Source organism: Coturnix japonica, chromosome 7 (genome assembly GCF_054131305.1).
Source record: "Coturnix japonica strain WE chromosome 7, WE-NBRP24, whole genome shotgun sequence".
Taxonomy (NCBI): domain Eukaryota; kingdom Metazoa; phylum Chordata; class Aves; order Galliformes; family Phasianidae; genus Coturnix; species Coturnix japonica.
Window position 1 is genome coordinate 21,850,912 of NC_140669.1, and position 26,447 is coordinate 21,877,358.

Consider the following 26,447-nt stretch of genomic DNA (forward strand, 5'->3'; position numbering starts at 1 on the left):
GGAAATAGCAGGGCATGAAACTAAATTGCAGAGCAAGTAGTGGAAATAGACAGTGAAAAGCTTCCTGCAGGCAGGCAGCTTCACAGGGGAGAGAGAGCCTTTCATTGTCTATAAAATCATGCCTTGCTGGAGGTCCTCAAGAGTAGAAGGGGTAGCGCCTAAAGGCAGTAAATCTCTCGCTGTTGTATTATTACATTCTAAACACTTAGCTACTGTACAAACCAGCACACTGCTTCAAGAGAAGAAAAGAAGGAAGAAAGGGGGGAAATGAACAAAGGGAAGAAGTGGAAGATGGCAATAAAATTAGGAAATAACCCCCTGCCACACCTTTCCCCAAGAATAGTTCACATCAAAGAGAAAGAGCAGAGTGAATGGTCATGGAGTTAAAAGTTAGCCTCAACTCCTTCTATTGTGACTTGACACCACACTGGAAGAGTATTGCTAGAATGTGAATGGTTAGCTTGTAGCACAGGCTATTAAATCCATCGTAATCCTGTTAAACACAGACGCCACTAAAGAGAGGCACTCTCTCAGTGGCATTATGACAAAAGCTCTCCACACTGCAAATTCAATATGGTTAACAAAAAAAAGTCCCAAACCTGGATTAATACTGAGCAAACAACATCAGCATAAGCAGGCTTAGAGAGAGGAATTGCTTTCCATATGCTATGGCATCAGGTTCCTTCCAGTCTTCAGATACTCAGATACCAGTCTGTAAATGTTACTGACATTGTTTCTCCTGCTTGCAACTGCTGTTGGGTGGCGACCTTCTTTGCTTGCTGATACCAATTTAGCAGTTGGTACAGCTTCTATGTGATTTGGTACTGTCTGTTGTTTGCTGGTACCAGATGGATACCAGATGGGTAACTGTGGGCAATGGTTCTTCTGTGTTCCAGTCCCAAAATCACTGCCTATAGGGTCAGTCTCGTCAGTTGACTCCTAAATGGCACTTCAAAGCAGCAATCTGAAAAACCTCAACATCTGTTCCTTACTCCTAATGACCTTAAAAAAATGTTGTAGACATACTTTCTTTTAGCCAGGAGTTACTATGCATCTGCAGGAAAAATATAACCTTGCAGATGCTCACAGCCATCAAACTCTCTCCTCGCTAATGGCAGCTCCAGAAGCCACCACCTCAGCTCTGAAAGTCAGCGCTGAATGTGATGTATAATCAATGTATTCTTTTCTGTGGTAGCCCAACAATGTAGGAGTTGAGATATTTCAAGGCATTTGTCAAACACTACTTTCAGCAGTGAAGTGGAAGAACAAGAAAGCAAAAAACTGAAAGTGCCTTTGAAAGGCAGCTGAGATGCACTTGAGGGCCAAACATAAAGCAGGGAGCAAAGCAAGGAGTGAGAAAGTGATGGAAGAGATCTGGCTTAAGTATTAATCTGCAATTGGTCTTTCAAAACGTTGACTTAGCCATCAAAGTTTAGACAGGAGCTGAAAGGCCAGTAAATGGCTGTGAATGCTGCCTACTGACATTATCTAATATGTTGTTTCATACAGCTGCTTCCAAGAAAGGGAAGAAAGTTTATTTAGGACAGTATGGGAGCACTTTGGTAAATTCTCCATATGTGCTACAACAAAACACTCTCTACAGAAAAATACAGCTGACATCAAAGCATATTCCCCACCCCCTGTCTTGTTTCATGGAGAAGTTATGATAAACAGGTTATGTGTTCCCCTAAGGTTACCATGGAAACTCATTCTTTTCAGGCCATCATTTGCAAAGGTAAAATTTGCATTAAAATGTGGCGGAATTTGATTTTGTGCATGTGTGTGTGAAACTCAAGTGGGGTCATGCTACTATGCAGTATAGCTATTATTTCTAACTCAGGAGCATACGCTGAAAGGAGAGATCTATTAATCCGTGTAAACACCTCAGTGACCAAATTACAGTTTAATTGCTAACTTGACAGGTATCTTCCTAGCAAATTAAGAGAAATACTTTGAAAATTAGCTTCATATGCAAATGTAAATGTTAATACTAATCCACTGGTGGGTACCACCAGATAGCATTTTGTTAAATTCCCCTATAATCATTCCACAGGAAAGATTGAATTTAGATTGTCAAATTGACTTTGTTTTGATGATGGCAGACCAGGCATAGAAGGCACAGGCATGTATTTCAAATTACACATTTTTATCTTATCTTGAAGGAGTTATCATCAAATTATAAACGTAATGGGATATAGACATGCCTAATGCAGTACAAGTAACTTCTACGTCTCCTCAGAACATGCTTTGCTTGCCTTGTTTTGAGTTACATCTTGCACCTTCCAAACCATAATTTCAGTTTGGTGTCTGCTGCTATGGCTTTTCTTGAAATACATGATGGTATAAAGCACACACCCACTCTCGGCCTCCCAAGTGTCCTTGCACCTTCAGAGCCCCTGCCATAACTTGTCAGGCATGGAATTGGTCTTACTAACACAGCAGTGCATTACTTGCACTGGTAATTTTGGCAATCATTGTTTCCAGTCTATCAAGAAAACAGATGAAAAGACTATGCAGAGAAAAACCTTAGGATTACTCACTGGACAGCGCTTTAGAAGAGATACCAGTATTCCTTTTTCCCAGTTACATGCATTCACAATGTACGTTCTATATAATATACTACATAATGAAATCTATGATATTCTGAGGCACTGGACTATTCGCATATCAGCTGTCTTGAATAGCAAGACCCCCTTGGAGATAGGATTTATATTTCTCCTCCGAAGGCAGACAACCCAGCATTTAGATTACAGAAGACTAAACACCTTAAATTATACAGGACTTCTGACATACAGTTCAGCTGGAATGGCTCTACTTAATATTGGGCAACACGACCCTTTACTCAGAGTAGGCTGTTTTAAAAGTAGTAAAAGCAGACAGCAGTCTATCTAATTCTTGCTTTCTTATAGTTAATTAATGGCTGAACAGCAAGTGTCTCAAAAAAAGTCAGAATCAGCTCTCCAAATTAAGTAGCACAGTGTAGGTCTTTCATCAAACACACTTTTGTACTGGTAAGTTTCTGCTTACAAATTCAATTTACTAATATAAACAAGAACATTAAAGGAGATTTTAAAAAAGCAAACAATAAAATAATTATTACTTTTTTTTCAGAACTTCTCAAAACTCAGCACATTCAATAGAAAAACTGTGTTTCAGTTGGATCCCATACAGAGAAAGAAAAAAGGGGGTTAGCTCTCCTTTTTACAAGCATTCTTTGATAATAAGAGATGAGGCTAAAAGTTTAAAAGAATTGGTTCTGAGTAGAAAAGCAAAACTCATGTACAGCATCAGCCTTACCGGGTAAAAGGCATTCTCATTCCCATATTTTGTACTTTATTTTAATGCAATCTTGATATTAGATTAGCATCTGCACTACAGACCTTAGACTGGGAACTAATAAAGTTATCCACCCAATCTCTCAATGTCTGAGTCAGTGACTTTCTTTTTCATTTTAAATAATTATAATGTCTCCTGTTTGCCGAGAAAAAATAGAGCCTTTATATATTCATAGATAATTGCTAATATCCAGCAACCAGTGATACATTCTAATTGCTTTTCACACCTTGCCTGTGAAGATATCTTGAACTTTTTAGTGTTTTTAACTGAAAGACAACAGCATAGCCAGAACACTGACACCCTGGCTGCTGAAACTGTGCCTATGATGTAATTTAACAAGCAGTTCTTCTAATGCATTTTGCAGTGAGGAACTTCAACAAAACTCAAGAAGACCTGAGACCTACTGCTTAGATCTTATGCTGCAATAATGAGAAGTGCTACACATATACAATGTAAGATCTCAATCCAGAAGTCAAAAATAATCGAAAGTCCATTATTTCAGTTGGCTTCTGTCACATACTTAACTATAAAAGATAAAAGATCTGTACCCTGTAGCAGCCTCAATGACTTTGTTGTATAGCTTGACCCAGCTTCTTTCGAGCTCAGCCCTGTTCTGCACACTCTGGGCAACTGCTGCAGTTTCCCTCTCTGAGGTCATTCTATTTTCCATTATGGTAAATGGTCAAATTTTGCAGTACTTTGTCAAAATCGTTATGTTTCAGTGGAATGCTAACATTAGCAGGCAGAACTGGACAATGACCAGCATCTCTTGGCCACAGGTTGCTGTCTCGGCCAACAGTAGCTAGGCAACTTTTTGGATCAACAGTATTATTGAGGGAAGAGATTCCTTCTTAATCAGCAACATACTGAAGAAGGACATAACCCAGGGAGACTAAACTGTGAGAACTCAAAAAGAAGTCAACTGTGTCAGCATCTGTTTGTAAAACACACCGAATCCTTAACAGGAAAGGCAGAGCCTCCAGCCTAGCTTCAGTAAAAAGTATCAAGTATGAGACCTAGTTTCAGCCCTAATCTAATAAATGCCTTAAGTACATGTTTAGCTTCAGCCATGAGTTTCAATGGCATTACAGACTTGTCTCACGATTCAAAAAATGAGTGCTGTTGTAAATGGGGCCTCCTTCCAGAAATTGAAGCAGGCCTCTTACTAATAGCCTGAGGAAGAAGAGGTCAATTTTGAAAGGAAACCTACTTTTTTTCACCCTTGTAGTCAGACCCAGGAGCAGCTGTATTTGATTCTATAGTATGTGGGGCACTGACTTGCTGGAGGTCGGGACCAAGCTGTCATAGAGAAGTACATATCACTGAAGGCAAGGTAAGGTTCAAAGTGCAATGTATGAGCTACAGCAACCCCTTGGTGTTAAAATCTCAGTTGACTTCTACCTTTGCCACATGATGCTGGTCTGAGATTTGACAGTGCACACACATGTTCAAGGCAAGTGGCCACATAGTCACGTGTCTTTATGGGGATTAACAAGTAACTAGACAACTGCTAAAGCCTATGCTGGCAGAAGCTTGACAAATATGAAGCAAATCAGACCCATCAATTGTGCTGCTCAGAACTGCAATGCTGCCTTTGCACAGGGCCACAGGACAGTTTGTAGCCTACATCTGAACTTGGTATCACTGTGCCCATCCATCCATTTTATCCCTAAAGGACAAAAGTTGCAGAGCCAAGTCCTGTCTGTGTGCACAAGTGCAGTTCACCTTGCTATACAGCATGGATTACTCATTTTCCTCATCAATATAATTACCAATTAGAGATTTGTTTCCTGCCTTCCCAAACACACTGGCAAATGAGAGAAAACAAGACAAAATCTCTGGGGCTCTTCACAATGTACCAAGATGATCTGTGTCAGCTGTTGTGGTCTCTGTGATACCACAGTCAAGTTCTCAACTTGGGCAACATCAGAAGAATCTTTCCTAGGTGTGAGGGACACGACCACCAGAGCATGTGTTAATGTGCAGCCTTCTGCTATGGCCAGTCCGGCAGGATGGCCATGTCCAGGCAGCCCAGCAGAGCTGCTTGCTTTCCTCATGCTTCCTCCTGCTATCTCTGTGAAAACTTCAAAGTTTGTCCTCAGAATCACCCCCCTGTGATTAAATAGAACAGAAATCAGCCATGTGATGAGGTACCTTGTGGAAAAGGTGACATGATGTATTTCTGGAATTCACAGAATATTCTAGGTTATAAACTGTACCAGTGGGCTTTGATAAGACGACATATGGCAGCAGAACTGTTTCCCCCTGGTAAACAAGAGTGTGTACATAGTGTTAGCATGAAGACAAGAGCATTCCAGGCTCCCCTCTGGTTCAGTTTCACTATGCCAAATTCAACCTTTGTGTAAGTAGGAATGACTCCAAACAAGTATAAAAATCACTCATTATTACTAGTATTAATGGAACTGAATTTGGCTCTCCTTGCATGTGCCATTTGGAATAGTTTATTTTTCACATGAGGTTTGGCAGGGATTTTTCTAAATAATTTTCCCCAGAACCCACCCTCAAATCCAGCCTGCAAATTTCAAAACATCTCCGCTTCCTTAGAACAGCTTTTTAGAATACAACCCATTCTGAAGCCTTCATCATTCAGAGATAAGTAGAGACCATAACAAATTTTTGATTGGTGAGCTAATCTTGCATCCTCATAAAACACTTCAGATCACATCTAATAATGTGTTGTAAAAACACATACTTAAATACTTCTGATCTAGAGTTTTCAAAGCAATTACATCCTAAGTCATTGTCTTTTTCTTTCTTTCTTTCTTTCTTTCTTTCTTTCTTTCTTTCTTTCTTTCTTTCTTTCTTTCTTTCTTTCTTTCTTTCTTTCTTTCTTTCTTTCTTTCTTTCTTTCTTTCTTTCTTTCTTTCTTTCTTTCTTTCTTTCTTTCTTTCTTTCTTTCTTCCTTTTTAACTGAATGCTTTTTACTGACTAATAATCTGTGGGCTCAAAGTCTTGAATTCACAGCAGTTTCTGCTATAGGGTTTCACAAAGTACATAAAATTATCACTTTCCCATTGCACTAGAAGACAGGAATGTTGTTATTCTGGAAATTGGAATTTCTGTTTCTAACCATGATCCAACACAAACGTTAGTGTGATTTGGGAGCCCAACCTATTTGACTTGCAGCATCCTGAACTCAGGTTTAATTGATCAAGAAAAGTACAAGCAAATTCTGAAAGTAAGCATAGAACCCTTTGACACATTATGGAATAATAATACAATCCTAAACATTCCTTTCTTTCTTTTTTCTGTTTGATTCTTAGGCTTGGCTTCCTGCCAGGCACACAATAAAGTAGTTGGCCTTTAGCACAGACAGGCACAATTCTTCTTCTGTACTCTGAACTGGGAACTGACAAAACTCAGTACATTACAGATTTGTTTCAATCAAAACATCCACAGCTACCATCCAGAGACAGATTTTCTTACATCTTTAGGCTACTTATCAACTTACAAACCTGATTTGCAATAAAAAGGCAGCTCTGAGAACCACTTGATATGAAGTTTAGTACAACGAAGCTGATGTGGTCACTAACAGGTGAAGAACTATTTGCAGTGTAGCCTGTGTTACTCATACTCTGCAAATGTACAAAATAAGGATAGAATTTCAAGAATTTACTGCCACCCTGAAGGAAAGAATTGATGTTAAATAACTGGATTTGTGCAAAGTCTGTAAGACAATCCAAGTAAATCCTCAAATACATGATTAATTCCTCATTATTTCAATGTTCTTAAATAGAGGAGTACATGCATACTTTGTAGCTTATCTTGACATCTCCTTCTCTATTTCTCATGATCTGTTGCTACTCTGTTGCTAAATCCCTGAAAAAGGGTGTTTCACGAAAAGGCTCTCCAACTCCTAGGGAGATTGCCTATGTTCTTGCAGCTTACTGTAGTTCTCTCAGCGTCTCACCGATACTGCAGTATCCAGTAATACATATACAGATATATTAAGCTTTTTTCCTGTAGTCCCAATGGATTTAAGATTAGGTTTGTATAGAATATTTTCATGAGTGCATTCACTATTTGATGTTCTGATAAAACATCAACATGTACAAACAAGTCTGAACTCTGTCTTGCAGATGATTACTTCCCGACAGACATCCTAAGTGTCAAAATATTTTAGGGTAATCTCACGGCATACTGACAACAACAGGCATCCTTTTTTCCCCAAGCAGCATTTGCACTTTCCCTCACGCTACCCTTTGGTTAACTAGATATACCTGGGTTTTAATTTAAGCCTTGTGATCCACCCTGTAAAACCATGCCCATCATTTTTCTAGTTGTAAATCTGAAAAACACAGTGGGGGGGATGGGTGGGTGGGGAGGGGAAGAAGGGGAAGCAAGTGCAGATGAATCTAAAGGATACAAAACTCAGCAACAAATCAAAGCACAAAGAAAGTGGAAACAAATTTTGAAGGATCTGACTCTATAGTACAAACAGCACTGTATACATGTGTCTGTTTATGGAGACACACGAAACTGAATTATTCAGTTATTTAGAAAAAGAACAGACTGTGGGGAAGGGAGAGCAGAATGAAGGCACAAGAGAGCAGAGAATTCATCCAGCAACAGATGAGAGGAACAGAAGAGGATTGGGAAAAGGATACATGGGGCAGAATGGATGATGAGAGAATAGCAGTCCTATTTAAAATGAATTTTTGACCTTATTTTTAAACATTTATGGATCCCAATTGCCTGTCATGAGATCATTTTGTCTTACAATGCTGGCTTTTTAGTCAGCTTTGCAGTTTAACTTGATTTATTCCACTTAAAAAAAAAAAAAAAAAAAAGAAAGAAAAAAAAAAGTAGATTGTTAGAAATACCCCTTCTATTAGAAATTCTGTCCCATTACAGTGTCAGCTAAAGGCCACTTGTCAATGTCAGCTTTATCAGATAGAGTTTTGCCTCATGAGTTCTCAGATACTTGTTTTGGAGGACAAGACCCAGCACCCATTTCTGAGGCTGCTGATTTGTGACAGGATAGCGTCTTCTGAAATTATCCTCTGCTATTTCCCAACTTATCTGCATGTTTCGTGAGATGGTGAGTAGTGATTACAGCAGCTGCTGTACATCAGAAAGAAACCATATAGAAAAGCTGGCTTAGGTAACACAATTGACTGACAAAAACAAAGAAAGAACAAATTGAGTATTAAAAATATACACAGAGATGCAGGATCTCCTTTCCAGCTGCAGCTTCCCTGGTGACATTACCTCTTGTATGAAGCAAGAAAACCTGTACCAGAAGGTTTTCCTCCTCCCCAGCTGTCTACCAATTCTTTAAAGAAAGATCTGATGTCCTGAAGATCAGAGTAAGTTTTTATTTACAATTATGCAATTAGTCATCAACATGTTTCTTCACTGATTGAGTAAAGATGGAAAAAACCAGCTGGTGTTCTGTCTGTATTACACTGTGCTACTGAGGGTCAGCAGCCCGAGGCGGGTGATGTGACATTGCTTATAAAATATCCTGAGGTCTCTCCTAGCAAGACGTTTTGAAACATTTGTTTTCCTTTGAGTATTTTGATTCTAACTTTAATCCTTCGTTTTTGTTTGAATAGATTGATGTAACATATATTTTAAGGGTAAAATCACATGTCGAAGTAGAATTAAAGAAATTTCAGCCAGGAGTGAAAAGACAACAAGTCATGGCCGCAGTATTTCAGAGGCTGAAAGGCTGTCTAAGAAAGCCTGGCTGGGTGGATCAATGAATGATATTGTTGCAACGATGAGACCAGAAGTCTTTGAAATTTGTAAACCACTTCAACTAGAGAAACTGTTGCAGCAACAAACTTCAGTGTATTAAAGCCCTCAAGGTACACTCAGATTTTTAAGCAGACTGCAATTCCTCACAACAAAAAATGTTTTAAAAATATTCTGTATTTGAAGGACTAAAAGAAACAATCCTGGTGCCACTGTTATTAATCAGTTCAAGACTGAGATACTCAAAGCTCTCTTTCAGCTGCTCTGATTAAGGACAACTTGCCTCATAGGAAAAATAAAGCTTTGGAAATCAGTAATCTTGGGGTATTATACCTAATAGGAAAGGCTTAAAAAGGATTACCTGGAAGAAACCTTTGTGAATCTTAGGAAACTACACTGGGTCATAAATATCAGCCTCCTGTGAGGATTAATAAAGCTTTATCAGTTTCAGATAAGAAGTAAAAAAACTCAGTCTGCTGAACTGGTACCACTAGGCCAGTCCAGGGCCTCTGTCAGGACACTTTACACACCACACAATTACAACAGAAAGAAGCATTTGATGAATGTTCTCTGTTCAGTTTACAAAAGCTATTCAGAAGAAGAATGGCAAATTCGGGTCACAAAATCTAAGGCGGGAGATTGAAGTTAACTTCTCAAAGGAAAGAACGATTTCACTGAAAGTGAATTTCTCAGCAACAGATTCAGAATAATATATACTTTTTCTTGGGGGAGGAGGGTGGAGGAGTTAACGAACAAATAAGGACAATGATTTATGCAAAAACATCCCCCTTTGAACTTTATCTTTGTGAATGCAATAAAGTCTATAGTCTCACATAGTTATTTTTTGGTCTATAACCCCAATGACTGAAGATTTCACTTCAGCATTTGTACCACCAGTACTTTGGAGTTCATTAGAAGCAATGTTAGCTCAAAGCCCAGGTGTACTTGGATTTTTAAGGTTTTTAATATAACGTGCCTCTTTCTTAACTCAAATTTAAAATTTAGCATACATTGCACCGTATCGTTCTTGAATGCCAGTTGATTATAATTACTTGTAAAGAGAGTCCAACTCTGAAATCTGCTCAGGTGGAGCTCATGAGTGCCATAATTGTCATCCCATAGTCTACAGCTGTTGCATTTATTTAATGTGTTAAAAAATCCAGCACTCTTGACTTAATTTCTGGTTCTACCACAGGTTATTCTTCAGCAGTGAGAAGATAATGTGTCTTTGTGTAGTGAGAATCCTAGGTGTATAATCAGGAATACAGTATGCCTGTAACATTTGACCACCATGACAGTATAGTAGTAAAATATTTTAAGATCTTTTGATGGAGTAGGAGCAAATTATTCCATTTTCCACTTTATGGAAGTGACTGAGGATGTATCACAGCCAGATTGCTATTGTCCTGTGAGCAGAAAGGGGCAGGATAGACATGCCTGTATTTCCTTGCTCACTTTGCAGCTAAGCACAGTGAGAGCCTGTTCTTCCAATGCTGTTGTTAACCCATGGAAACATCCGAAGTACCATAAAGCCTACTGAAAAGCCTTGATGCTACCACATGTGACAAAGTTTGGCAAGGATATATTGGACCTCAGGAGAGAGGAAGCCTGGGCCTAGACCAAAGGCAGTAAACAAGCACAGTATTCTCAGCCAAGTTTTCATGTTATCAGTGTTTTCTTGAGGTAGAAGGGTTAGCATTAAAGATTTCTCCAATTTTGTAAGCCCCTCAAATTCATGATAAACTGACAGAGGACTTCTAGAAAATACAAATGTATCAGTTTCTTTTGCAAAACTTGAATGCTGCAACAGCCTTATTCAGGACATTGTGGACATACCCAGCGGTGGTCGCAATCAGACATCTGTGCTCGTCCTTCGTCATCCTCATAGAAAGGTAAGCCCTCTCGCCTGGCCTGATGGTACTCCTTCCGTAACTTCTGGATTCGGTCAGCATTCCCACCACCTGCACAGCCACTGAGAAAGATAACAGATGCTAAATAAAACCCATATATCTATACATATTAAAACAATTCCCAGATACCCACATCAGCACACATGCAGTGCTCACACCTGAGGCAAATGGACTGCAAATATTTGACTCTTAATTTCCATAGCGCCCGCTGGCTCACAACAGCCCTATTTTTGCTTTCCCATATTAAAAAACTCCTAATTGTGAATTTGATCCCCCTTTTGAAAAAAGGCTGTCCCTGCCCAAAGAACTTAACAATTCCAATGCAAGACAAGAGACAACAGATGGATGCAGACAGATGGGGGAGCACAAGGAAACTTTTAACATTCCTATGAGCAGCTATAAATGGCTATCATATTTTAATAATAATGATGATGATAAGCTGCCAGGAAAATGTTCCCTTTTGCTCCCATGCTAAATGTGGAATTTCCCTAAAATTACATTTGTTCAAGGTAAGAAATAGACAATATTCACAGACAAGCACAGAAAAAAGTTTTATCTCAAAAAACAACCTCGCTCCCAACTGTACCAAGAACTAAAACATCAGCCATGAATACAGAGGAGAGGCAAAAGAGATGGGAAAGCATGCTACTGAATTCTGACACCATTTTTTTAAAGGTAGTAATTAATCAGTAATTTGACAAAGACTCACTTATATGCTGGGTACACTGCAAGCTGCCTTGGTAAAGGCTGGCAATGTTGTTTATCAGAAGGATTAAAAAACAATCCTGAAAATACTTAGGAATTCTATTAAAATAAAATACAGGCACATGAAAATGACTAAAATAAAAGCTTTTTCAGACCTATTTCCAGCCCTACTCCAGCCAGCACTGGGAAGCACACTGACTGAGTGGCTCAGTAGCATTTACTGACATTCACAGGGAATCGTAGGATTTCTTTGTGGCAACTTCTAAACTCACACTGCTGTTGTTGCAGAACGTATTCATACATTCTCTTAACCTCAGCCTTGCTACACCAATAATGGTCTAGAGAGTACAGACTTATTCACATGCGCTCTGTGGAACATCTTGTCACACTGCACTCCACTAAGAACCGGCCAGAAACTAGGCAAGCCTTTTGTATGAATTGCACAGCAAACTGAATTTGAAAAGTACATAGAGAAGATTAGACATAAACCTGTCAGTTAAATAATACATATTTTCTAAAAGCAAATAGCAATCTAGAATGGTGGATAAATTACTTTTGAAACTAATTACCAAGGGAGGGGAATCCCACTTAGGTTGCAAGTGCAACAGAGTACGCAGGGCTGGAAGTGTTTCCTGGCAGCACCAGTGTGTTTCCACAAAAAAATCAAATGATTAAATTACTTGTCTTCCACGGATCCCAAGCTATCCATCCCCTCTATTCTACAAAGCCCCTGAGGTTTCAAGCTTCTCTGGCTGACTTACTGAGTTCTTCCAGAACACTGGACATTTTTCTTTATCATCTGCCAAGACAGTGCGGAAAGCTTGCACAAACATCGTGGAGTACTGAAAAAAAAACAATACATTCCCTTTTCCCTATGACTCTTTCCACAGATAAATGTCTCCATTCCTTGCATGAATTGTTGTCAAATAGCAGAGAACCATCTCCAGTCTGCAAAATACTCAAACTAAGTATTAGCTAATGGTGGATATCACTTAGAACAGTGAAGCTTGGCCCCACTGTTCATGAGCAATACAATACCTGTGAAATCCCCAGACTTCCCTTGTGACTACAGATAAAGACTTTAATTAGAGCTGCTAGCAGGCAGATAAGACCCAAAGTGCAATGCTGTTCCTGTTGCTTTACCAATGCCATTACCTAAAGCCGCCTTAGCTGGGAGAAGGAAATGCTGAGATCCTCTGCAACATGGCCGATTTGATGAGCTGAGCTTGCTCCCTGCAGCTCTCTGCAAATGGAATCAGCATCTGTGGCCGGTGGCCTGAAGATCACATCCCCCTTTTACCTCCAGTTATTTTGGCTTAAGAGGTAAACTGAAAATACTCTAAGTTTTTTTTTTGTTTGTTTTTTAAATGAAATTTGAGCTTGACTGACTCATTCCAGCAAAGTGTCAAATACTGTGAGAGGGAGTAACAGCAGCTTGTTCTCCATTCACTGCAGATTTCCCATAGGTGAACTTCCCTCTGCTTAGGCCCATCCAGCCAGCAGGTAGGTGCAGATCAAATGCAGAAATCCAGCTGATTTTATACATATATACTAAGGGCCTGACAGCTTTGTCATTGGTAAACCCCTCCCATATCACATAAAAAGTACAAAATCTCACTATGAACATTTGAATGAAAGATAGCACCACATGGAAAGCATAATCTCTGTGGAAACAAGCAGCTCTGTGAAACCTGATTTCCTCTGCTCCTCTCCTGTGAGTTCTCCAGTGTCCAGTGATGGGACTGAGTTCACACTGTGAAGTCTCTCCCCAGCACGGGCATTCATCTGGGCCCCTCCAGCAGGCTGCTCATTTTCATAAAAAATACACAGTTTCTATCTTTTGAACATCTAATCATCAGTCAAATCTGGTCAGAACTGGCCAGCAAGTTCAGAATTTGATCGGAGGGAGGGAGTAGCAGATCGGAATGGGGATGATCAGCTTCATTTTTTCAAGGAACAGTTAAAATGCCACATCTAATTTTTTTCTCCATCACTGTTTATAAGCACAAATGCAAAAGACATTGGCTGTTGAAAGAGCTGCATATCTAGCTTACCATGAAAGTTTTACCCACTCCCGAGAAATGTGAGATGAATATGATGCCCTGTGCAAGGCTCACGAAACGGTTCTGAATTTCAAGTTGGCTCCTGACAATTATGTGAATATATGAACCACATTCGAACTCACCAGATGAATTCAATCAGCACTGTGCAAATATCGCATACATAATCTAGTAGTTTACCCCAAAGAAACTGAAGCATTGAATTCAAACAGAATGAAGTCATCAGTAATAAAAAAAAGAAACTGATAAGGCAATATTAAAAAAAAAAACAAAAAACAAAAAACAACAAAAAAACCCCCACAATTTTCCAAGGTTTGCAGAGAAGATCATACATTGACTGTAAACTATTCTCCCATCTGCCTATAAATACATAATTAAAAAATATTGGTTTGATCAGATAGCAGTTCTCAGACGGGGAAACAGCAAATGAATACCAGTTCAAACGTTTAGGATGTGTGACTACTTACAGTGGCAGGAACCTGAACTTACAGAAGAAATACAAAAACAACACTCCAACCAAAGTCAATTTATATTAAGGAGCCTTATTGAAGCTTTTATCCACCCTAGTAAGCTCTGCAGACAGGTTTCTTTTATGGCAGCTTTACATTTAATGTAGTGCTCCCTCCTTTAGGAGATATAAATACCACAGCCCTCGTGGTATCTACAGTAGTGCACAACTCACTGCCCTGACACAAGTCCCTGCACTACATGATGTTCAGAGAGCTGCACAGCCACACAGGTGGTGCCACTGGTCCCAGCATGCTCCCAGCCTCCAGCTGTGCCTTTTACTCATGGACTTCTCAGCCCCCCACTTCTCCCTTGCACATAGTGCAATGGCCTTTCTTTGGAAATAATAATTTAAAAATAAAAAAAAAAAAAGTGAAAAAAATTTTTTTTCTCCCTTATACTTGAATTTGCCCAAGTCACAACATGGGTTCCACCTTGCCTACTGTGAATGCAAGGAGCACTGATGTGAAATGGCACAGGTGCCCCCAAACAAAGTGGAACCTGTACTTTGGCACAGATGTATTGTGGAGCTGTCTTCAACACTGCATAAAATAAAGACTGTGAAATTCCATCCTGTCATCTCAGAAGGGCTAGATGAGGAAGCAAAATAGCAATAACATGATATTCTCAATACCACAAGTTATGTTTTCCTAAGAACCAAAACATCAGCAGCAGCATTTAATACAGATGGCTCAGGTCGTACACAATAAAATCTCCCCTCTATTCTCCCTCCGAGTAGCTAATCTGGATTTCAATCATTCAGGTTGAAAATGTCATTTTTTAAATTAATGACTTCTTACTGCAGCTCTCTAGATAGCACAAAATTAAAAACAAGTGTTGCATGTACAGACTACGATGAACCACTTAAAGCTGTATATAAACACACATTTAAAGAGGCAATAAACATTTTGTTTCCAGTGGTTTTCCTAAACCCATTAATACTGCACAGTGCTTTTTTGCCATCCACTTACTTCAGTCGCTGATTTTGCCCAGCTGACTGTCAGCCTCTAAACAAACTACTTATGCTTCCATTTTTATTTTTATTTTAAGAGTCTTTTAGTGAATTTTCCATTAACAAACAAACCCAATTTAATTCACAGACTCAAGAGAATGGACAATCTTTCATTCACAATTTGTTGTAAAATAAACCTAGTTTTATATCCTGAAGGGAACATACTGGTCTGCCCAGATATAGTATGGAAGGGAGTCCAAAAGAGCATGTAAGAACGTATTTCACTCAGGATAAAACTTTCATTCTGGAGTTGTAACAAACAAACATTCTAGAACATTACTCTATCAATTCCAGCCCTTCTCATCCTATTCTGAAGTATTACTCTGCTTATGAAGATCCTTCTGCAACCTCAACAGTAGGAAGGAATAAAAAGAATGATGGAGAGTGACAAAAAGAAGATCACTGAGAAGACTGTAATTCTACAGTACTTCAGCTTTCATCTTTCATCAGAAAGAGAGTTTTGGAAGAAATGAACGTTTGCTCATATGCACTTGACTAAATGAACGATACTGCAGTAAAGGCCCTGTCCTTGTTGGCACCACTGACATTGCCTTATAAGTCTGGAAATCATTTGATATTCAGGTAGGGCCAGCCTGGGTTTCAGCTACACACACTCAGCTAGGGTTCCAGTTCAAGAGCCATGTCTCTCTAGTTACTGGATCCATGCAAATGGTCTCCACATCTAAATGTTTTATTAGTCTCCACAACACTTGCTTTCTTGGTCTGGGCAGGAATGCAAGCTGTGCATACCAATTATAGACTTATCAGTGTCAAAGGAGCTCCAGCAGAACACTTGACTAGGAAACCTGTGCAGAGTGGCTGGAAGGAAGACGGTGAGCCCAGTCCCACATTGACCCTTAAAAAGTTTGTTTGGATGAACTGCCTCTAGAAGCAATAGATGGATGTGATTCGCTCTATCCATAAGTATATAAACACAAAGCCAAGAATCACAGATCAACTACAAGAAACCAAACTACACTAAAGAAGCTATTTACATCTGTTTGAGTTTGTTTGAACATGTATACTTAAGTCTCTGAGCCTGCTTTACAGATACTCTGTATCTGCTTTACAATACTTAACAAAGTCATAACTGTCCTGCAGCCTAACATATGCTGTCACCTTTCAATTCTTTAGGCTAACATAAAAGCAGTACAACCATTAATGTCCAAAAGGTCAAAGACTCCTAGGGCAGCACATGACTACCATTTGTCTGGATGTAAAGTGAGTCCTATTGACCCTGTAACATCACTGCTGACCCTTTGACATCAGGAGCTTACTGGAGAGAAAGAAGATGATATTCTTGGGTTCCTACCGATTTGTAACAAAGAAGGAAGGAGGGTGAGCCTTGCATGATATGAATTAGCAGAGCCATTAACCTTTTCTTTCTCCAAATAGCTCATAATATGTTTACAGAACCCTCACCAGACCTATGCATAGACTGAGACCAACAGATTTGTATCACTTACAGTTTTTCCAAACTGTTTATAAAATACTTCTCAGTGGCTTGACATAAAGCATCCTTTTATGTTTCCCTCCTTTCACATGACATACAACACCTTTTCCTGTTTGCCATGGCAGATGGCCTAGACATTCATCTGATCACCATCATTTCAACCCGGGACACTTCTCACCTCTAATACGCCCTTCTGTAATCTATATACAGTTGGCCAGAATTAATGGGAAATATATTCTAATTTGTTGATTTAGAGAGATAAAGTTGGCCCACTAGGGTTTAACTCTGCCATAACAGCAGATATGCTGTGTGTTGCTCCAAGAAGGGAAGATGCTTCCTTGATCGAAGCCAGTTTGTCATCTTCACTTCAAAAGTATTTTTTCTTTCTTTCCCCCGCCCATCCCCCTACTGTGTTGTGCCTAATCAAAAAAGCAATCATCAGCTTTTAACTAATAACAAAAAAAGCTGCCTTCCAGTTTGGCCTGGTTAATGGCGATGCCTGTTTCTGGCAAGTGACCAGTTTATTGCCGTCTTGCTGATCTGAGTTGTGCACGTGTCTCCAAAGGGCTGGCAGAGCAGGGAGATTAGGGACTCGGCTGCTGACAACAACCAAACTCTCTATAAACAATACACAATGAAAATAATGAAAAACAGATTTTCCTGGTATTTTCAGTAGCCTCTAGACAATGAAACAGTTTCTGGTTTCTTCGCTGAAGATGATATCAATTATGCCTTTTATCTATCACACAGATGTCACGTGTGAGGCATAATTGAGAGCCTTCTCTCCAAGGTAATTTCTTTTGGATTTACACGGCAAAGTACTTAAATTGCCTTTTTTGGCACTTTGTATTACAACACGACTTGGGAGGGGGTGTTTCACTTTCCTGATGTAAAGCAGCTGGCATGCTTATAATAGATAGGTCACATCAACAGACTGAGCAGATTTTCAGTCCTCCAAATCCATTTACAGCAGCTCTTAACAATTCAACAAAGCAAATGCTGAATGCTAAACTCTTGTGTGGAAATGAAGCTCTATTCCTTAATGGCTATCACACCTGCCTACGACTGGCAGACAGTTTTTTTCATTTGCAGACTCTTGCTTTTTTGCACTGCAGTTTATTAAACCTACCGCTAAAGCTGAAATAATAAGTGCTCTACAGACTTCCAATGAATTAACTGTTCAGAAGTCCCTCTGGAATTCCCTTTTGCACACACAAAGCAAAAGCAGAGGGAGAGAAGGTGACAATTCACCACAGTCTTAATTTCTGTGCTCCCTTGCGAGGGAAGAGTGGAGGATCTGAGAACTTGCTCACAGCAGACTATGCTGTCCACATTCTAAAACGTATTCTGATAAAAACTACAAAGCCAGGATACAAAGCCAGGAGTAACTATCCATTTTCTCACAGAAATTACCTCCAGAAGCTTCACACCGCTCTTTTTTTTTTTTTTTTTTTGCATTTGTAAACACATGCAAATTTGTACCATTGGCAAAATGGCAGCAAGGAATCCTCAGTGTGGATTGCTGTTACAGGATCTGGCCCAGCTAGAAATCAGGCACAAACCTCAACTCCTACGCGTCTGCATCTGTAATCCCATTACAGATAAAAATTTTATGTTAAAATTAATTCATCAATCTCATCTGTGTAGTAGCAGGGTCATAGATCTCAGCCCATATATGTCCTTATTATAAAGTTGGGTTGTTTATTTCTTTTTTTCTTTTCTTCTTTTTTTTTTTTTTGTGTGTGGTATTTTTAATGAATGATCGCTACAAGGATAACATTAATCCAGTATTAGGACTTTTACGGGAAAAAAAAATACAGATGCAATTTATCTTTTTTAACTGTCAGCTGCATCTCTAAAGCGTTAGAGTCTGTAGCTTCCAGTGGCCTTTTGTCTTTTTGCCATGGCAGGAGTATCTTGGACAGCTGTAAGAGCTTTGTAAGCTATCTTTCTCAAAATCCATTAGCTAATTCAAGGAGTCTAATTAGACCTGCCATTTTGATGGAGCATACTGAATGTTCTGTATAAACTAGTAACACCATCAATGTTTATTAAAAGTTGCAAGAACCAACACTCTCAGTTCCACACAAATATTAATGGACAGACATACAATACTTACTGAAATACAGACAGTGTTATGTCCACAGGAATACACAGGTATACTTAGAGTAAAAATCCTGTGCAACGCATTTATTCACAACAGCTAAAGGATGGAAGCAAAACCCAGGGACAACTTTATGCAAACTGTTGAAAATGGACTGGCTTCCATCTACGCTGTCCCTAAGCACATTAAAGGAAGAAAAGAATGCTAAAGATGATTTGTTTCTTGTGTTTTTCCTGAGCAGTGTGCTGACAATTTGGAGTGTATTTTGAGCTTACCTAAAGAATGCTCTCCAGCTGGAACTGCTTTATAGCTCCTCTTAAACTAGCCACTCCAATCACCACACTTTGTAGACATCCACACGTACAGCAGTACTGCACTGTTTAATGGTATCCAAAGATTCAAAGTGAATTTGCGCTGCGGAGCTAAAACTCAAATTCTGCTGTAGACAGCAACAAGATCAGTGAAAGGAGCCAGACATCTGGAGCAATGCACTCCTACATTCTGCAGTGTAAAGGCCCAAGTACAATGAAAAAGCAACTCTCAGGCAGTGATACAGCACATGACATACTGACCATTCTAAGAATCTATCGGAGACCTAATTAGGATAGGCTGTACAAGCACATATGCCTTTGGCTGCAGAAATAAAAAGTTTTCTGGCTACTTCACAGCTTCATTTTTAACTCGATACTTCACAAATGAACTGCAGAAAACCTCATATGTTACCATTTCAATCTGACGTACGCTTTCATATGCATCTAACAGTGCCTGGATTCTATTTATATGTACAACTGAATATACGTGCATAGAAAAATCATTGGATTTGTTACAGAAAGACAGCAGATGTTCTTATTAAGCCACTGGCACATGCAAGGTGAAGCATGGAAGCCTTATAAGGAAAACATTTAACGTTCTAACTACAAGATAAAGAAAAGCAAAGCTAACAAATTAAATCATTTCTCCCATGCTTTACTAGCCGTGAGCACAAGGCTCAGCAAAATAAAAGCACTGCTGAGCAAGCCTGAATGACTCCTGCAACACACACAGTCTCACACAGAGGGGAGCATAATCCATACACACTTTCTGGATCATTCCAGCTTCAACATAAAGACCCAAAGTCCCCTTGTTCTGAGCACATTCTGACATGACACACAAAGCACTGAAGAGTCGTGCAAAAGAAATGTTCTTAATTGTATTTTCTATGCTGTAGTAGTGCGAGTGGGCTTAAAATTTTATGACACTCATTGCGGGGACAGCACTGATGGGAAATTCATTTCAGCTCTCTTGATAGGATAGCATTTCCAACTGATAACTGAGATCTGAGCAGTTTCACAGGAACACGCTCAAAAGTCAAAACTACAGTTACCAGCAGCTTCTCTCAGGAATTATAAATGGCAAACCTAGCTTGTGGTTATTGCTCAACAGAAACCCTGCCAGATGCTGAAGCAGTTGATGGATTTTGTGAAGTTCTGCTGCCTTCAAGGCACCCTGCCCACTCCAGCAGCACCTCCCTGCCCTCCCTCCTGGGCAGCCCATCATGCAGCTGAGCTCTGCACAGCACACTTGCTTTGCTCTCGTTTGCGCTGACTGGAGAGCACACGTTCCCTTCGGCTAGTTTTCATCAAAAGCTCTGCATCAACAGAATTAAACATTTTACAAGCTGAACTGTATTTCAGAGAAATTTATCTGCCCTCAAGGGCCTAAATTAGCAGTGTAACTTTATTACTTTTTATGACACAGCCCATGGAAGCTCCCGGACTTCCAGGCATGCACAGCTTCTCTCGCTCCTTCCTATTATGGCTGCAGCTGTGCTGAACCTCCGAAGGGCTCCCACTTTTCAGCTTGAGGAAGTGGGGGTGGATTATTAAGTTTCAAGGGTGGAAGGTACACAACCTATTCCTTTTCAGTAACTGTACTGAAAACCATTAAATCCAAATGGAAAAAAGCAAAGCCATGGAATCTTCACACTAGACACAGTCATTTCCTCATACATCTCACCTGAAAGAGGAGTAAGCCTGTACCTTGCATTTGGTTGGAACAAATCAGACGTGGTAAAGCAAGTATTCTGGTTCAGACACACATCTAGATCTGAATGACCCCTCTCCTTTCTTCCAAACGAGAAGGAAACACCGTCCCTCATTCTCCATGCTTCACTATCTACATTTGCTCACGTGGTTTCAACCGGTGTGTTTAGAGAGACAACTTACATATTCTTTCACATCTGTTTTCTCTTGTTCCATTCATTCTCTGCCCTCTCCCTGATATTCTGAATTTTCTCTTTGTATTTTGCAGCTGAGGATGCTAATTTCCTCAGCCCCTCACCACTTCCCATACAAGTGCATCCCTGCCCTGCAGGCTGCTCTAGCACAGAAACACCTTCTTTGACACATCTGGGTCAGCATTTCGCCTTCACTCCTTGAACTCCATCATCTCCCAGAAACATTTCCCAAAGCAGTCTTCCAGTAAACAATCAGACTGATGGTAGCTTGGGACACCCAGCATGACTTCTTCCCTCCTGCATTGTTTCACATACATGCAATCATGCATAACACACTAACAGAACACAAAGTTTATAGCACCAAGGCATCGAAAGGCAAGACATCCCTCTGCTTTGGCACCCACCCACAGACTCCCATGCTGCCTTGACTCAGCTCCTCCCATACAACTTGCTTTGTTCTCCCTGGCCTTCTCTCTGTCCCTATGACTGTCCTTGGCATTTCTTAGGATTTTGCATTCACCTCAGCTCACCCTATCCCTCACCAAAAGGCAGCTCATAAGGGCAAGGGGATATGACATACCCAGGACCCCACATCCTTCGATGCTGCATAGGAACCTTCAGGCCCTACAGCCAGGAGAACCTACTGCTGGGAATGTCTGTCTAGGCTCCAGCAGTGCAGGGCTAGTGCTTTTGGTGAAGTCAGCAGCCAAGTTTCCATCCTGTGTGTGGGAAGTACTCTCAGTCTTACAATTTAGTCAAATTGTCTGTGTTCAAAGGGTGGCAAAAGGCACAGTCTGGTACAAGACTGGGCTATGTTCCCTTCCTAAATATAAAGCCCCTATCTCACAGTATGGAAAGCCTACAGCTTCCTAGTGAAAGAATCATATGCTTATTTTTACTTTTTAGATAGACAAAACAACCCCTCATCTTCTCCCTCCTGGCCCCCCAACACAGCTGTCATCATGTTCCAGTGCAATTCAGCTCCAGCACACCTCCTATATGAGTGTTTTCAACCCAAACATTTGAAAGCTGGTTATTAAAGGGAGGAAATAGAGTTTTCTAGTGGAAGCCAGGCCAACACCTCCTGTTGTAACTGCAGCTGTATGGGTTAGTGTGGCTGACCCCAACCTGCCTTCCAAGACTGCCAGCCCCTGGCCCCCAGCTTGGTCTGCCAGCCCTGCAGGCAGCACAAAGCTGCCTGAGGCCACTGCAAGCACCTGGAAGCACAGTCCGGTAAGGGCAGAGCTCCTCCTGCAAACTCTCCAGATTAAGCTGTAGTCAGCTTAATGAGAGACTTAATTGATGAGTGCTACTTCCTTCACTTGTCCATTAAGATAAGTACAGCACATGGACATTTCAGCCCATCAAAGATGAGAAAATGCATTAATTTTGGTTTTCTTAGAGCTGTTAATAAATCTGATGCTGTCTAGCAGTTTTATTCATTTCCTACCATTTGACAGATACTGTGATCACAAGTTACTGAGGATGCTTTTCCTCTGAAACTACCACTCTAATAATACAAGTCAGAAGGAAACTTTATCAAGGCACCAAGAAGCTGGTCACTTTTATTTTGAACTTCACATGATTGGTTTGTGAGCATCTCTTTATGTGATAAAAAAAACAAAATCCACCTCGTGTTATTAAAAGTAGGTGTACACACGTTACAAATGATTCTATTACATCAAATCACGCTGTGTATTTATTAGCAAAAGTTTGTATTCCTTTTGTATAGTCAGCATGGCTTTCCTGCAATTGTTTTCCTCCTCTTTTCCTCTCTCAAATTGACATTTGTATGGAATCAAGAAAAATCATCCTTAATAATTTTTCATTACTAATGGATTTTTTTGGTATGTGTATTTGGGAGGAGGGAAGGCAAAGGGCAGGAAAAAGCAGCTTTAAGTGCTCTGCAAATGATCCTCCCGAATCTGGGCCTCATAAATCCTATCAAATGTTATATTTCATCAATAGACTGGAAAAGCTTTTTTCTCTGCAATGATGAAGCCTGGCTTTAAAATTTATGGTTTCATTTTAGAAATGGACTATAAAAAGAGTCTGACTTAGCTGTCTATCAGCCATAGCTGACATTAGCAAGTTAGGTGTGGACTTCCTAAGAGTTACATGTATTTTTTATTTATATAGACATATGTACATACATACATAGATATACGAGAACACGTATATCATTGTGGGCTTATGCATGTATAAATACACAGCCTTTTTTTGGCCTTAAAAAGCATTTTCTTCCAATGCAAGAGGCATCCAGTAGATTAGATTGCGAAGTGATAAAAGCCTCTAGACCACGGCTGGCTCCGAGATCTGCAGCAACACCAGCAAATTGCATTTTGCTGCCCAAATGATGGAGGATAAAGTAGTTTATTTTGTTCTCATCTGTGGGGTAGTAAAATGCAATTCAGCACTGGCAAAGCAGGCTTCAGGGGAAGGCAGTGGAGATTTCCATAGGCTGGTGTGAGGGAAGAAGGGATGAGAGTGGGAATAAAACAGAATTTTTAGGGTGGGGGAAGATGTTTAGTGCAGGAGTGGGACCACTGCTCAGAGCTGGCCCACACTGATAACACTGTTACTGTTGCTCCCACCCCTAATGAGAGACATGTGGATGAAGCAGCTGCTTCCTGCAGTCATGAAAGCTTCCCCTGGCAGTGGCAGCTTCCTCAGGTGAGGGGAGGGGATGGTCCGGTCCATCCTTTGCCCAAACACCCATAGCTCCTCTCAGTCACTTCCAAAACTGCAGGTCTGTGGCCAGGGACTGCTGCTCAGTTCTCCTGCACCGCATAAGCCTCAACTGTAAATTTCTCACAGAAGTATTGGTGCTGCCTCAAATCCTCACACCAAAACACTTGAAAAAAACAAACCTGAGAATAACAGATAAACAAGGTAACCCAGCTGTAGCCTGAGAACACAAGGCTCTGCTCTCATTGGAGGGCAGCGTACCTCTACATTTGCCATGAAGATCCTTGTTTCTTAAGTTAGGCATTTAATGATGGATGATGTGAACATAACTGTGATCATACCGCTAAAGCACTACCAGAAGCAAACAGAAGAAAAGTTCATATAAATCTCATGTGGATGGTTACCACTGCATGTTGCTGCTGGGCCCAGCTGTTAACACCAGATCAGTGGCATCTCAGAAAAACTCAGAGGTTCCTTGTTATAAAATAATGAGAAATCTCAGCCTGGGGAATATGACGCAAGGAATATGACAAGGGAATACTAAAAGCAAAGGCCTGAAAGATGAGGGGACAGCAGCTAATGGTTAATACATTCTGAGCCAAGACCACGGAACCAAAGCTTTTCTGGCATCACCTCTATTCTGCAACAGGAACAAGATAAGTGCAGAAAGCATGGATGCTGAGGATGAAACACGTTCTCAGGATCCTGGCAGAGGCGCAGGACTGCAGGGCCACTCTGGGCACAGTGGGAGTCTGCTGCTCACCACACTCGGTGATGGCACAGCAAGGGACACTTGTTTGTCTGGTAGCATCAGCCAGAGGAAGCACGTACAGAAAGCACCACCTGTCTGCATTGGGCAACTCAATATGCAGGTACACAAAGCACACCATGATTGCACCAGTTTCTGGAAATGAGAGGAGCTGAAATTGCCTGTATTTTCACAAAAGCATATTTATAATAACAATGGGGAACTGCACTATGCCTTGATCTACAGACAAGATGTCTCTGGAACTCTATGTTTTTTACTGGAAGGAGGCATGTTAACTGCATCATGTTATGTGAATACAAAGTACTTACAAAAATGAAGATACCGCAACAAAACCTTGAAATGTTTCACATTCATACAGGTTAATCCACTTCAACAATCAAAATCAGGACCCTAAAACAGTGATGACACAACAGTGTTTTCAAACATACAGACCCTACAGCAGACCAAGAGTAATTTGAGCAGCTACTTTCTTTCACAGCTTTCCTGTATATTTTTCTTTGAAGGTTTCAAAATAATCAAACAATTCAGCTTTCTCTACAACTCTTGGACTTCTCCAAACCTGAATCAACTCTTCTCTACACAAACCTCCCATAAAGAAGCTCCTGGCATTCTTTCTATTTTTCAGTCTTTTTCTTACTATTTATTAATTCCTTCCCTTTTAAAGATCATTTTACTCTTTTCCCCTCAAGTATTTTTTGTTGTTGTTGTTGTTATTCCTTTTGCTTTCTTTGCCTCCTTGTTTTTCTGTCTCTTCCCCGAGTCTTATCTCTAGCTTTTGTTTTTTCTTTCATGTTTTGCTTGAGCTCTTAGGAAACTCTGACCTGTTTACAACAAGAACCTACAGGGCTCAAGGGCTAATGTTTTACCCCTTACTCACCATCCTGTATCTGGCTGCAGCCAACAGTAACCAGAATTCATCATCATCAATGGATTTTCACTGATGTGCACTGTATTTGCTCACATAATAGCCTAACATATTGCCTTTGAAATGAGGGCGTGACCGTTGCTGAGGTGCATTCCCAGGAGCCAGTAATTGACATTGCTGCAGGACATGTTTGCTTAGTGTTTTTAAGGCAGAAAAGCAGGCTTTGAGGCTCTTTTGGTTGGTACTGTGCTCTCAGCAGAACACGTCGACATTAACCCAAGGAGTCACCTTTGGACTGGAGCAGGCCATCAGTATGCTGGTTTGGAGCACAGGGGGAAAGAGGCCCAAGTCTGCTTCTAAGAGGTCACCAAGCACCGACCTTCCCAGCATCTGCAGTGAGGGCCAGGCTGGAGGGGCCTCACTCCAGCAGGATAGATCACTTATATCTACTGGATTTTTCCTGTGATGGCCAACATCTGAAAGCCCCATGGGGGTGCATTACCACTCACTTAACCACAGAGACCATGAAATTTTTCTTTCCCTTACTCTTCAGCACTCAAGTATATTCCCCATTAATATACAAAATTACTTTTTCTTTTTTTTCCGTCTAATTCACTGCTCCCCATAGGATAGCAATTAAAATTGATTGATGAATTCAATACATTTGCAGGCAAAAGCAGGACCAGAGAAGCCCACTCACCATCCTGTCCCTCTCCAGGAGAGGGTATGAGGCTTACTGAGCAGTGACCCTCAGCTCCGCTGGCGTGCAGCTCAGGAACCAGAATGACTTCCACTCTGTCTCACTTATTTGCCAAACATGATCCCTTGGCTTTGAACACCTACCCTGGGGCCCTCACTTCTAGTTTTGCGTTTCCACACTGCATCAGGCGATTCCATCCATCCCTGCTGCTCAGCACCCTTGGCTGCAGATGGGGGAACATGAGGCCCTGCTTCTTGGGCCTCACCTGTGTGTCACTCCAGACATACCTCTAGATTTGACAAAGTCATGCCTCTTAGACAGATCAGCAGATATCTTCTATCTGAGTTGTGGTTGCAGGACTGGGAAAGAAGAGCAGTCTGCCAGTCTACATTTTACCATAAT

The 26,447-nt window shown here is 40.5% G+C and overlaps 1 protein-coding gene across 3 annotated transcripts in view; it reads right to left on the minus strand.

Annotated features, from left to right (window-relative positions):
* Positions 1 to 26,447, minus strand: part of PARD3B (par-3 family cell polarity regulator beta) — a 359,537-nt gene that overhangs the window by 37,608 nt on the left and 295,482 nt on the right. For all 3 annotated transcript variants that reach the window (XM_015868265.2, XM_085553339.1, XM_085553340.1), the window contains one exon: positions 10,894 to 11,029. In XM_015868265.2, the coding sequence (XP_015723751.2) occupies positions 10,894 to 11,029 (136 nt within the window). The remainder of the gene's footprint in view (positions 1 to 10,893; positions 11,030 to 26,447) is intronic.